The sequence below is a fragment of the Puntigrus tetrazona genome, unplaced genomic scaffold (genome assembly GCF_018831695.1).
Source record: "Puntigrus tetrazona isolate hp1 unplaced genomic scaffold, ASM1883169v1 S000000513, whole genome shotgun sequence".
Lineage (NCBI taxonomy): Eukaryota > Metazoa > Chordata > Actinopteri > Cypriniformes > Cyprinidae > Puntigrus > Puntigrus tetrazona.
Window position 1 is genome coordinate 935,001 of NW_025048150.1, and position 13,032 is coordinate 948,032.

The 13,032-nt window shown below is 39.6% G+C and overlaps 1 protein-coding gene across 1 annotated transcript in view; it reads left to right on the forward strand.

The window, feature by feature from the left end:
* The window catches only part of gli1 (GLI family zinc finger 1), a 44,067-nt gene extending 32,624 nt beyond the window's left edge, over positions 1-11,443 (forward strand). Inside the window, 10 exon segments of the mRNA XM_043232060.1 lie at positions 6-104; positions 945-1,143; positions 2,242-2,356; positions 3,273-3,380; positions 3,475-3,612; positions 4,541-4,690; positions 4,780-4,944; positions 5,943-6,179; positions 6,269-6,575; positions 6,765-11,443. Coding sequence (XP_043087995.1) covers positions 6-104; positions 945-1,143; positions 2,242-2,356; positions 3,273-3,380; positions 3,475-3,612; positions 4,541-4,690; positions 4,780-4,944; positions 5,943-6,179; positions 6,269-6,575; positions 6,765-9,184 — 3,938 coding nt within the window. The 3' untranslated portion in view covers positions 9,185-11,443.
* The last annotated feature ends 1,589 nt before the right edge of the window (positions 11,444-13,032 follow it).

Below are 13,032 nucleotides of genomic sequence, written 5' to 3' on the forward strand. Positions count from 1 at the left end.
TTCAGGTGTCAGCGGCGGCCCGTACTGTAACCAGAGCATGATGGGATCTCACCACAACCTCATGCACAACCAGCCCGGGTCTGAACTCATGGGCTCTGGAGACGGTGAGACGGCCAGCCAATATTTAATACAACCATTTTTACATTTATCTTATTTTAATATATTTATTTTTTTCGATTGTTCGCTTTTCATCGACTCATATCATTTAATAAAGTTTATTTATTGTTAGCTTTTAATGAAATCACAATTCCTCCAGCTTTACATTTTTAATGTTTTTTTTTTTATTTATTTTCATGATTAATTTTATTATTAATTAACAATTACATTTTAATTACATTATAATATTTATTTTTAATAGACATAATATACACTTGTCTTAGATGTGGTTAATCACGATTTTATAATTTTATATATTAGAAATGTTTATATAAATTATTACAATAATAATAATAAAAATGAATGAATATGAATGTATACAAATGTAAATATTTTAAAAATATATACTGTGTGTGTTATGTATTTATATATACATAATAAACAAACACAGTATGCACATACATTACATTAAAAACTTATTTAATTCTTTGACAGCATTAATTATATTATATATATATATATATATATATATATATATATATATATATATATATATATATATATATTTATATTATACACCAGTTAAAAATACATATACATATTTTTTAAAATAATATATATATATATTTAGATGTATTATATTTATATATTAATTTGATTAAGTTTAATATTCATATTAATTGTACATTTATGTACAATTATTTAGTTTTTCTGGAAAACCCATATCTAAAGAAATCCAAAATACTTCCTGTAGTTTAAAATGCACTAAAAGTGCTCGGTGTTAGCATGCTAACTAACTGAACCTGACACAGAAGTGTTTAAAGTCATCTTTCTCTGGTGTCCGTCAGCGTCTTGTTTCTCGACGCCTCGCTCTATCCTGAAGCTGAGTAAGAAGCGCGCTCTGTCCATCTCTCCTCTGTCGGACGCCAGCGTGGATCTTCAGACGGTCATCCGCACCTCGCCCAACTCCCTGGTGGCGTTCGTGAACTCTCGCTGCGGGCCGAACGCTGCCAGCTCGTACGGTCATCTGTCTGTGGGCAGCATGAGGTGACGCTCATCATTAACTCACTTCATGAGCCTGGAGCACAGAAGCAGTCATCGGATGCGTAGCAATGGACATAAACACTTTGCATGGGTCAAAAAATCATGTTCCATGAGGATTTCTGATATATTTCATTCACTTCATTGTGGATTAGTGCATTGCTAAAGACAACTTTGCCTCAACATTTCGGTTTTTAAATGGTCGCATCGACTAAATATTGTACCCTAAATATCTCAAAACTTCACGTTTGATTAAATAATATGCATTGCTTTCCCTTTGGACATCGTGAATTTCCAGATTTGAACCTTCCAGATTTGTATGTAGTTTAATCTCATGCGAATCCTATCCTAACAAACCAAACATCAATGAGAAGATAGTTTATTCAGCTGATATTCAATTTTTTAAAAAATCACCCTTATGACTGGCTTTGTGCTTCAGGGTCACATATCTTATCTGTCATTATTTTTTAGAGTGACTTTTGCATGCACACAAACTCTCTTTTTTCACTCGCACGATACAATTTCTAGTGTTATGTAACCTATTTCCATTGTGCATCACTGCCACCGTACCTTAAATAACCTGAAAATGTGGATGCACACGAATTAACAGAGATCTAATTACTCAAGACTTGGCTTTTCTTGCATTTCAAGGTCTAACGTCCAGTTTAGCACAAAAAAAAACATGCAATAAAATGGTCTGATGGCATAATACAGTAATGTGCGTTGGTTTATTTGGCAAGTTCAGAGTGGTTTTGCCGTATTTCAAGGCTCTTTAATCCACACACTGCTTGTTTAATTGTTTTTCGTGCACACATTAAAGTCTGGATATTTTTGTCTTTGCAAGGATCCTTGAGGCTGCACCTGTAAAATATTTTAAGAAGAAAATGTACAAAAAACCTATTGCGTCATTAGAAAGTGCACCCTGAATTCATGCACGTCTTCTTTTATAAAAACTGCATGGGGGCAAACACTCTTTCTTTCTTCTTTGCGCCCTTTTGAACGCTGGGTATTCTGCATTATACTTAGCGTGAACACTATTAACTGCGTGCCGTCGGTTGGTTCTGCGTGTCGTTTGAGGGTTTATAATATTGTTTGTGTTTTCAGTCCGTCGCTGGGCTTCTCCAGCTCCATGAACTATCCGTGCCGAGGTCAGGGGAACATGTACGGCTCTCTCGCTGCGTCATGCCCCAGACTCCACGCTCCGGCCAAACACACACACGTGAGTCCCTCGGTGTTACTCCTATATCAGAGTTTTTGTTCATATCTGAAACTAACTATAAACAATACATTTAATAAGGTATTGAGTGTACATTATTAAATGCATGCACTGGGACAATAGCTCTCTAACCCCACCATAACTTTATTTTTTAATTTGTTTATTATTTCCTTACTGAAAATAAATGCCCTTTCGAATTGTGTTATGACATTTTAAATTTTGATTTAATTAACATTTTTAGATTTTAGTTTTAGTTCATATTTAGTTTTTTTCCCCCCAGTTAGTAATTAAACTGGTTAATTTAAAACAAATTTAAAAATCACCATTACGTTTTTTCCGTTTTTATTTTTTAAACCTGCTATTTATTTTCATTTCAGTTTTAGCCAAAATGCTACAATTCCAAATTAAAATTTTTAACTAAATTTGCAATCTGTGATTTTGCCAGATTGTTTTGTAATTCTCTTTATAGTACAATTTAGGTTTGATTTTATTTATTTATTTATTTATTTATTTTTAGTTCAGCTGTAATTATTTTTTATTTATTTACTTTGTAAAAATTTAATTATATATATAAATATATATATATATATATATATATATATATATATATATATATTTTTTTTTTTTTTTTTTTTTAATTTATTTACTTTGTAAAAATTACATTAAATAAATATATATATATTTTTTTATATTTATATTATAATTTATATTATAATTAGTATTTTGTGTGTGTGTGTGTGTTTAGCACTTTTATCTTTTTTTCAGTTAGATGTTTTAATGCTTTAATCTAAATCCACTGTATTTGACACATCAGAAATACGTTTTTCATCTGCTATTTATTTTAGTGTAACTTTATTTCAATGAACAAAATGTGGAGATAGTTTTAGTCGATGCTAATTACCCTGCTGTGTGTCTTCAGCTGAAGACCGAGCCTGTTCTGGGCAGCGTGATGGACAGCATCAACATCAAGAACCTGGAGGAGCATTCGGAGGGAGACGTGGCGAGTCCGTCCTCGACCGGGACCCAGGTGATCTTCAAAACGTTGTCTGATGCTCGGCTCATGGAGTCGCGTCCACCAGTAAGATGGGTTTGTTTATGTTGTTCTGACCTGTGCTCGGCAGGATCCTCTTCTGGGTTTACTGGAAGGAAGAGACGATCTCGATAAGGAGGAGAAACCTGAACCAGAGGCCATTTATGAGACCAATTGTCACTGGGAGAGCTGCAGCAAAGAGTTCGACACTCAGGAGCAACTTGTGCATGTAAGACAGGGAAAAAGACATCGGTTTTGTTTCAGAAAAACACTGCATCTTCAATAAAAGGAAATAGTTTCTTAGTAAACATCATAACAGTAGCACCTATGACGAGTATGGTATATAGTCATAATAAATAAGCTAATAATTTTCTCTCGTGCTGAAATCTCTGAAGTTAGTTTTTGCATTAATATTAAAAAAAGGCACGTTCACCAGGCACTTGTTATTGTTGACAAAACTATTACAAAAAATGAAAAGGTAAATGAAATGAAGCATGAAATAAAATCTAAATTACATAAGAAGTAACTTACCGAATGTAAATAAAAGTGAAGGGGATTAGTTTAGTAACACCTAAACTAATATTATATTGACAACTAAAATGATAAAAATAAAAGCTAATATAAAATAACATAAAATATATAAATACAAATATTAAAAAGCTAATTAATATATTGAGAAAACTATATATATATATTGAGAATATAAAAGAAAAGATAATTCTGATTGTGAATAAAATATATAATTTTAAAATTATATACTGTATATATATATATATATATATATACACAATGCATACACACACAAAAGTCAAATTTAATTTCATTTAATTAAAAATGTAAATATATTTTTAATAAGGCTAAAAAAAGACAAAAGCACATAACATACATAATAAAATTAAAACTACAATTGAATATAACTACAATATTGTAGTATCAAATACTACAATAGAGAACTGAAATTAAGAATTAGAAATACATTTTTTGAAATAATAATAGCACATAACAAGTCTGAAAACTGAAAAAAGCCAATTAAGAAAATATTAACATGTACTAAAATACATGCATAATACTAAAATAGCTATTTTCCTCCATCGAGCATCTGTTGTCGTTGCTCATGCTTTTTTAATGTGATTTAATGCCTTTAATTATCTGCGCAGCACATCAATAACGAGCACATCCACGGAGAGAAGAAGGAGTTTGTGTGTCACTGGAAGGACTGTTCTCGAGAGCAGCGGCCCTTTAAGGCCCAGTACATGCTGGTGGTCCACATGCGAAGACACACCGGAGAGAAACCTCACAAGTGCACTGTGAGCACGCTCTCAGACAGTCTCTCAAATCTGTGCGCGATCCTCCCCGACAGCCACCTAACATCAGTCTCTCCGTTTGTGTGTGTCAGTTTGAAGGCTGTAATAAAGCGTACTCGCGTCTGGAGAACCTGAAGACTCATCTGCGCTCGCACACCGGAGAGAAGCCGTACGTGTGTGAACACGAGGGCTGCAACAAGGCTTTCTCCAACGCTTCAGACCGCGCGAAGCACCAGAACCGAACTCACTCCAACGAGGTAAACTCGTGCACGAAATAAAACCACCTGCACCACTCCATTGAGAACTATACGGAAATCTGAATAAACAAGCTTTCCATTGACGTATGGTTTGTTAGGGAAATCTGGAACCTGAGGGAGCAAAAAAAGCATAAATATTGAGAAAATCTCCTTTAAAATTGTCTAAATTAAATCTTAGCTATGCATTTTACTAGTCAAAAATAAAATTTGGATATATTTATGATAGGAAATTTACAAAATATAATGCAACATGATCATATCTTTACTTAATATCCTAATGATTTTTGGCATAAAAGAACAAATATGAGCCAAACAATATATTGTTGTCTATTACTACAAATATAGCTGTGCTGCTGAAGACTGCTTCTGTGCTCCAGAGACACATATTGTAGATTATATATGTTACTAAAATGTCTTTTATAATATTGAAATCATTTTAAGTTGTGCATTTGGCTTTTTTGTTTTTGATAATGTATTTGTGGGTCTTTACACTGTTTGTTTAAAATGGGAACAACTTGATGAAGACAAAATCTATGAGTAAAAGCTGTAAAAAATAACACTAATATTATTATTCATTAATTAATTATAAAACAAAAATTGATTATTTATCATCAAAGGACAAAATCTGTGGCTAAAAGCATTATTTATTATTGCACTAATTTATTATAAAAATGTACAGGTTATTCTTTTGCTTATTATATTCTATAATGCACTTGCAGTTCAGTACAACTTCTTAATCTTTTAATTAGATGCACTGCTTTATTTTATAATACTTATTATTACTATATATTTTTCAAATATGTCTTTATCCAATTTTTAAACATTTTATTTATTGCTTTTGTTTCCCCATACATAGAAATACAGAAAAAAATCATAAACAGTGTCTGTGTTTTATTTCAATGTAACACTTTTCATAATAGCGTCAAAACATGCCTCAATATATTTAATGAAGTCTAACCTGACACTGTTTATTGACCTGACCTGCTTCTGTCTGTCAGAAACCATACGTCTGTAAGATCCCCGGCTGTACGAAGCGCTACACCGACCCCAGCTCTCTGAGGAAGCATGTGAAGACGGTGCACGGTCCCGAGGCTCACATCACTAAAAAGCACCGCGGAGACACCGGACCTCGTCCTCCGGGTCTGAACCCTGCAGGACAGAGCTCTGAGCTTCTGATAGAAAAAGAGGAGAGAAGCAGAGAGGACTGCAAGTTACTGGCTCCAGAAACTGCCCTGGTAAGACCAGCTCTGCCTCTTTTTCTCTTGACTGTCCATTGTAACAGATAGCTGTGCGCATAATAACTACATTCTCGAAACATTTTTAGAAATCCCAGCCAAGCCCTGGCGGCCAGTCGTCCTGTAGTAGCGAACGTTCTCCACTAGGGAGTGCCAACAACAACGACAGCGGAGTGGAGATGAACCTCAACGCAGCAGGCAGTCTAGAGGACCTGACCACACAGGAGGAGAGCGGGAACACCGGCGTGGCCGAGTCCGCCGCAGGCTCGGGGGGGATGTGCATGTCCGTTCAGGCCTTGAAGAGGTTGGAGAACCTGAAGATCGACAAACTGAAGCAGATTCGCCGGCCAACACCACCTGGACGGAGCGCAGGGAATAAACTGCCGGCTCTCTCAGGTAAAAGTGATGTACTTACAAATGATGCCAACAGAAACGAGCAAAACCAACAGAAGAGCAGTAATATGCAAGTGCTATGGCAAATCTCTGTTAGCTTAACGTAGTATACACACACACATAAATAGATAGATAGATCAATATGAATAAATCTGCCATTCTCATACTAACTTCCTTCTCTGCTCCTTTTAGCAACAGGAGAGATGATGGGCATGTGTGCTCCTTCACCCTTACTCTCCAATCGGCGTGTAATGGAGCTTTCTGCCACAGATCTGGGTGGAGTTAGTGGAATGGGAATGCCCTGTCCACCGAATGACCGGCGGGGCAGCGGCACCAGCAGCCTCAGCTCAGCCTATACAGTGAGCCGCCGTTCGTCCATGGTCTCGCCCTACCTGTCAAGCCGACGCTCCAGCGATGTGTCCCAAGTGGGTCACTGTCAGTCTGTAATGGGGACCGATGTTCCCGCCGACCCCCTGTCTCCTCAGAACAGCCAAAGAGGCGGATCATGCCAGAACCCCGGGGGGTTGCCAGGTCTACCGAGTCTGACTCCTGCACAGCAGTATAGTCTGAAAGCTAAATATGCAGCAGCAACCGGCGGCCCACCGCCAACCCCGTTACCCAACATGGAGCAACCCGGCAACCCTGGAAGATTCCTGAGGGAATGCCACGGCCAACCTCTTCCACCGTTTCTGCAGCAAGGTGGTACGAGGAGGCACAGTGCTAATGCTGAATACGGCACAGGAGTGATCTATCCGCATCAGGCACCCGGGAACAACACGAGGCGCGCCAGCGACCCAGTACGCTCTGGTGCCGACCCGCAGGGTTTACCCAAAGTGCAACGCTTTAATAGCTTGAGCAACGTGTCCCTTATGAGTCGTCGCAATGCACTGCAGCAATGCGGATCTGATGCCGCTCTAAGTAGGCACATGTACTCGCCTCGTCCACCGAGCATCACTGAAAATGTGATGATGGAGGCTATGGCTATGGATCCGCATGGTGCCGGTGAAGGCAGAGAGCAAGGCAACGTGATCCAAAGTGGAGAACGAGCCTACATGGGCTACCAGCCACCTCCACAATGCAACCACCCTCACAACCCAAGTCAACTCTCTCCTGGACAAGAAGGTCTGAGTTGCATGGATCAAGTCTACCAGTCTCAAATGCAAGGTCCGTACCAGCGTGAGGAAATCTGTGCCAGCGGGATAATGGGTCAGGCTGACATTGCAAACAATCTTCTACAGCAAGCCGAATTTGGCATGAGCAACTGTCAGCTTAGCCCCTCCGGTCCACATTATCCCAGCCAAGGTGATGGATCGGGACCTTGGGGACAGACAAACCAGCTCCACAGCCCCCAGACTGATATGCAGTTCCACTGCGCAGGGATGCAAGGACAACACTACCCTCAACAGGGTGTATACGACCCTACATCTGACCCTGGCCATCAAAGAGTTATTGTAAAACCAGAGCAGTTCCATTCATCCATGGGAGGATCTAGTTCCTGCCAAAACACTAAACCTCTACACCAGAATCGGCATAATGCAAATATGCAGGCCTATCCTCCGCAGTCAGGACAGGCTATCATGGGCAGGGCCTCCAATGCTAATTGTGACTTCCATCATGGGCAGATGGGAACACAAGTCGGTCTTCCACAGCAGAGCCAGGCGGGGTCATTCCAGAGCGGTGGAGGGATAAATCTTGCACTGGCGGAGAGCCGTAGATCACAGACCCCAATGCATCAGATGAAGGAAATGATGGTGAGGAATTACGTGCAGTCCCAGCAAGCGCTTCTTTGGGAACAGCAGCAGGAGCAAAGGGTAGTTGATGGTCTCTCTGGGAAGCCAGATGGCATGGAAATCGGGGGACATCCACAAGCGAGTCAGAACCTTTATCCTGGGAACTCCTACCAAGGCTACTCCAATCAGAACTTGATGAGCCCACCGCAAAATCGAGGTCCTGGTTCCATCAAAGAGCATGCCGCTGGGATGCAGGGATCCTGCTACGGGCCGGATATGGTGCCACGACCACCTCAGGGACGAAAACCTCTGAGTCGTCAAAACAGCCTATCGCAGCAGACAGGTGGAGCTTACCTGGGCAGCCCAACTCACCTGAGCCCGGTCCACTCCACCGCCAGTCCCAGAAGAGGAGTCCGTCTCCCACCGGTTCAACAACAGCAACAGCATTCAGAAAACTTCACTAATAACAACAACCCCATGTACTACTCAGGCCAGATACACATGCACCACGACATAGAGAAGACTCAGGATGGCCCATGCTTGGCCCAGCAGCACCTGACAGGGATAGACCCTAGTTCCAAGCCCACTTCGATGGCATACTCGGACCCTGCACCCATGTCCAACGCCTTAGAAAACCTGGACTTGGAGAACGCTCAGATCGACTTTGCTTCCATCATCGATGACCCAGAACCTTCATCTTACAGTCCAATAAACCCAGCGCTTGGACACCACCAGTGCTCCTCTCAGACCTCCTCCCGTCTCACCACACCCCAAACCTCCATCACCCTTCCAAGTGGCCTTTCCAATATGGCAGTCGGGGACATGACCTCGATGTTGACGTCCCTTGCTGGGGAGAACAAGTATTTGAACACGTTGTCTTAAAATGTTTATAAACATAAAATTGGGCCAAAGTGAGCTCCAATGTAAACTCTATTGCCCTTTCAACACTAATGGTTCCTATGGATGTTGTTTTCTTGCTCATACACCAAGTACTGATGGCATCCTTCATGGGATCTCAGAGATTTTGCATAATAGTTTTGTAATTTTGTGAAATTGCTGAACATTACCACAGAGGCCTAATGACTATTACTGAAGGGGCATTCCGATCACTACTGTGAGACTGTTTACGATGGAAATCTTGTTTAAAATGTAAATATGAGCTTTGGATTGTAAATGGTGGAAAGATAGTATAAAGAAAATCTACTTTTTGATACATATACAGACTTGGACTGGCATAAAAGCCACATGAACTCTACACAAGAAGACTGAAATACTAAGTGAGTGTTTAATAGAGGAATCTGGTTGGCCCGTTCTCTAGAAGTATTGGCAAAAACAGGATTTAAGTGCCTTCGACCATTGTGGCCTCTTTGATTCCTCACAGGTACGACATGAGATGAGACAAATGGACAGTCAGATAGAAATGAATAAACTCAGTATGAAGCGCCAAGTATACAGACACTTAATGTACGAATACAGCAGAATCCATAGCCTTTCAAAGTATACTGCACAAAAACAGGTGGCTGACACATGCGCACTAGACAGTTTCATCTTTGATGATGTCTGTTCTATTACTCTAAAGAAGTAACGAGCGATAAAAACCAGCATCTATGTTCTCTTTTAAAGTGCCCCTCTTATGGATTTGATTTTGTTGGTCTTTTCGTGTTGGTCTGAATGAAAATGAAAAATTCATTCTTTGCCACTGGATGCCTCTCTTAGGGTGGTAAAAAATGCAGTTTTCTTAGGAACGTTGTACACAAAGCAGCACTACAACCTTTCTTTATCAGTCATTACAGGCATGATGAAATGAAAATGAGACTAATTGGACAAATCACTGCAGATCAGCGTCAAGCAGAGAAGGGGTTTGGAAAAATACATTGTTGAGCGAATCTTTTGGGAGTCGTTGAGCGAGTAGGGTGCACGTTATAAGAAAATTGTGTTTTTTTGACAGTGCATGCATTTCAAACCGTTGTTTAGTACTCCTAAAATCAAAGTATGAAACTTTCATAACCCATAATAGGGGCACTTTAAATTAGAAGATGACTATATTGTTACATTTCCAGTATTTTGTGGTTCCGTCTCATTTCTTTTTCTACCATTAAACAACCAATGTCGCCACCTTGTGGGCCGACTGATTAGTGAATAGAAAGTGTTTGCATAAAGAGTACATGCATATACTCTGGGGAGAAGAAAGAGTGTTCTCACTAAAACACATCGCTAACTGTCATAATGGCAGATTACAGAACAGTATTTTGAAGCCTTGTTAACTATCTCTAGGTCTAGACAGGAGTCTTTGAGTCATAATATTAATACAAATTCTAGTGTTTGTTTTCTGATTATTGGACTAGTCTGCTTTCAGACAGATATGTTAAAGGGTAACGGCACTGAGTGTTTTTTGTAAGGTTTCTTTTAGTCTGCGCTGCGCTATGTAACCCAAGCTAGCATGCATATGCATTGCACTGACAACAGCACTGAGCTGAGGAGAAGTGATGAATTTTAATTAAAGCTTCCATATAGTATGAAAGGTACACACAGTGCAGGTATTTTATTTTTTTGGTTTTAAGTCCTCTGTTACTTCAACACTTTGTGTACTCGTTTTAAGTATCATTTTATCATGTAAGTGTTATCCAGGGCTGCAACCCTTTAAAATCCCAGTGTTTCCACTTTCTGTGGCATACCAAAGACGACCGGCACTCAGACGAGTCCACTCTTGATATTTGCTAGACATCATTTGCATAGTCTGCTAGACGTCACGTGCTTTCATATTGCTGCAAAAAATGCAACGATGTTCTTTTTTTTTATCATTTGCTCTTTTTTAAAGAAAAAAAAAACAAAAAACATTTTGTGGTTTTTGCATTTCTGTGTGTTTTTATATCTGTCACAGTTCACTCAAACCTTTTTGCTGGCAAAAGTTCATAAAGTAGTAACAGATTTATGATATTAGCATTTATCCCATCTATTTACAAGGAAGTGATATTTTTGCGTACCGTTTTCTACATTTTTGTACAAAAGTACTATATTATACCAGTTTATAAATAAACAGAGCCTGTGATGGAAGAAAAGTATGTGTTGTATTATGCTTCTTTGTGCATTCTTATGTTATTATCACAAATAAAGGTACAAAAGCTGTCACTGGGACGGTACCTTTTCGAAAGGTACACTTGGTATCTATTAGGTTCAAATATATACACTTTAAATGCTAATATGTACCGAAATAGACCTCTTGAAAAGATTAGGTGACAGTCACAGCTTTTGTATCTCTTATTTAGTGTTGAGATGCTATTATAGACTTTATTTAAAGTTTTAAAAATGCTGTTTTGTCATTTTTATGTTTTAGGTTTTTTTTCATGTTTCGTTTTTATTACATTTAGTTTAGTCTTTAAGTTAAGCTAAACGAAAATGATAAATGTTGCTGAAATAAGTATTTCTCAGCATTTTTGATTTTAACTCAAGTAACATGCGTCTTTTATGGTTTTCTTTGAATTAACTCTAATAACCATCTACTACTCTTAACAGAAACATGTATGGGACAAAATCAAAACTCGATGTGCTTTCTGAATGTTCCAACTACATCCTTAGTTTGGTAGAAACACACCCAATATCCTCTAGATGGCGTAAAAACTTCAGCTCATGGTCTTTGTGAGGTCTTGAAAGCCACACACGGGGTTTATGTTACGCTGGCATATTAGATCCCTCCTCCTTTAGTTACAAAGAGAACATTTTTGCTCACTAATACTGAAATCTCTGTGACAAAGCTAATCCTCTCCATACTTGCCCTTTCCCTGTCCCTGATTATAAGATCAAAAGAAAGATTTTCCTGGACTACATGCCTGTGTGTGTGTGTTTGAGTCTGTAATGCTGTGGCTCCCGGTCCCTGGTACCCTGATTCGGCCCCACGGATCTAATGCTTTGTGCGGCACGAATCCAACGAAGACCTGCCCTCGACATCGTCCAACGCCAACTTCACTGACTCAATTCTCCCTGTCTCCCATCTGCTGTTTGATCGTCCCCGCTTCTCCCGTTCTTTCTGTACCTTTCTTCCATCCTCGTTTTCATGACTTGATCAGCCGTCTCGCCTCATCCCTCACTTATCATCAGCGGTTTTCACTCAGGCAGGGATCCCTTTACTTTCGGGTAAACGCCAATGGTTCCTCTGCATCTGTTATCCAAAAAGAAATGCGTTAAATCAAAATAAATGTTTGTTTTTTGTGATGCACGCGCTTTCTGAACCCCTCCTGCCACACGCACAGGAAACGTACCGGCCGTGGTGTAATTAACATCTGCAGAATGCAGCACTCGGTCGATTTCTAAAGAGAGAGCGCAGAGGTTTAACAGCGCTCTGATCTACAGCCTGACTTAAGCCACAATCTACTGAGCTGAGGTTGCTGATACAAATGGAAATGGCAAAATAAGCGCTGAGGTTTTCACATGCAAAGAAGTGAAACCGGCATAATGACTTTTCTTTTCTTGGTTCGCCATTCAACTCGGGGCTTTTTATTCTCTTTGTCACAAAGGCTGGCATATAATTAACCGCTGTTTAATATGCTGTTAAGGAAGGCTCCTCCCTTTGCTCCCTCTCTGAACCTCTGCCAAACTCGTGCGCGCTTGGAAACCCGGCGGGACACCCCACCCTAGGGCGTCCCTCGGTGAGCGCGGAGGTGTTTGGGACCATTTGGTGGCGTTTCATGCACTTACCGCCTGCTTCGGGCTCGTTGCACTCAGCAAACTGCACT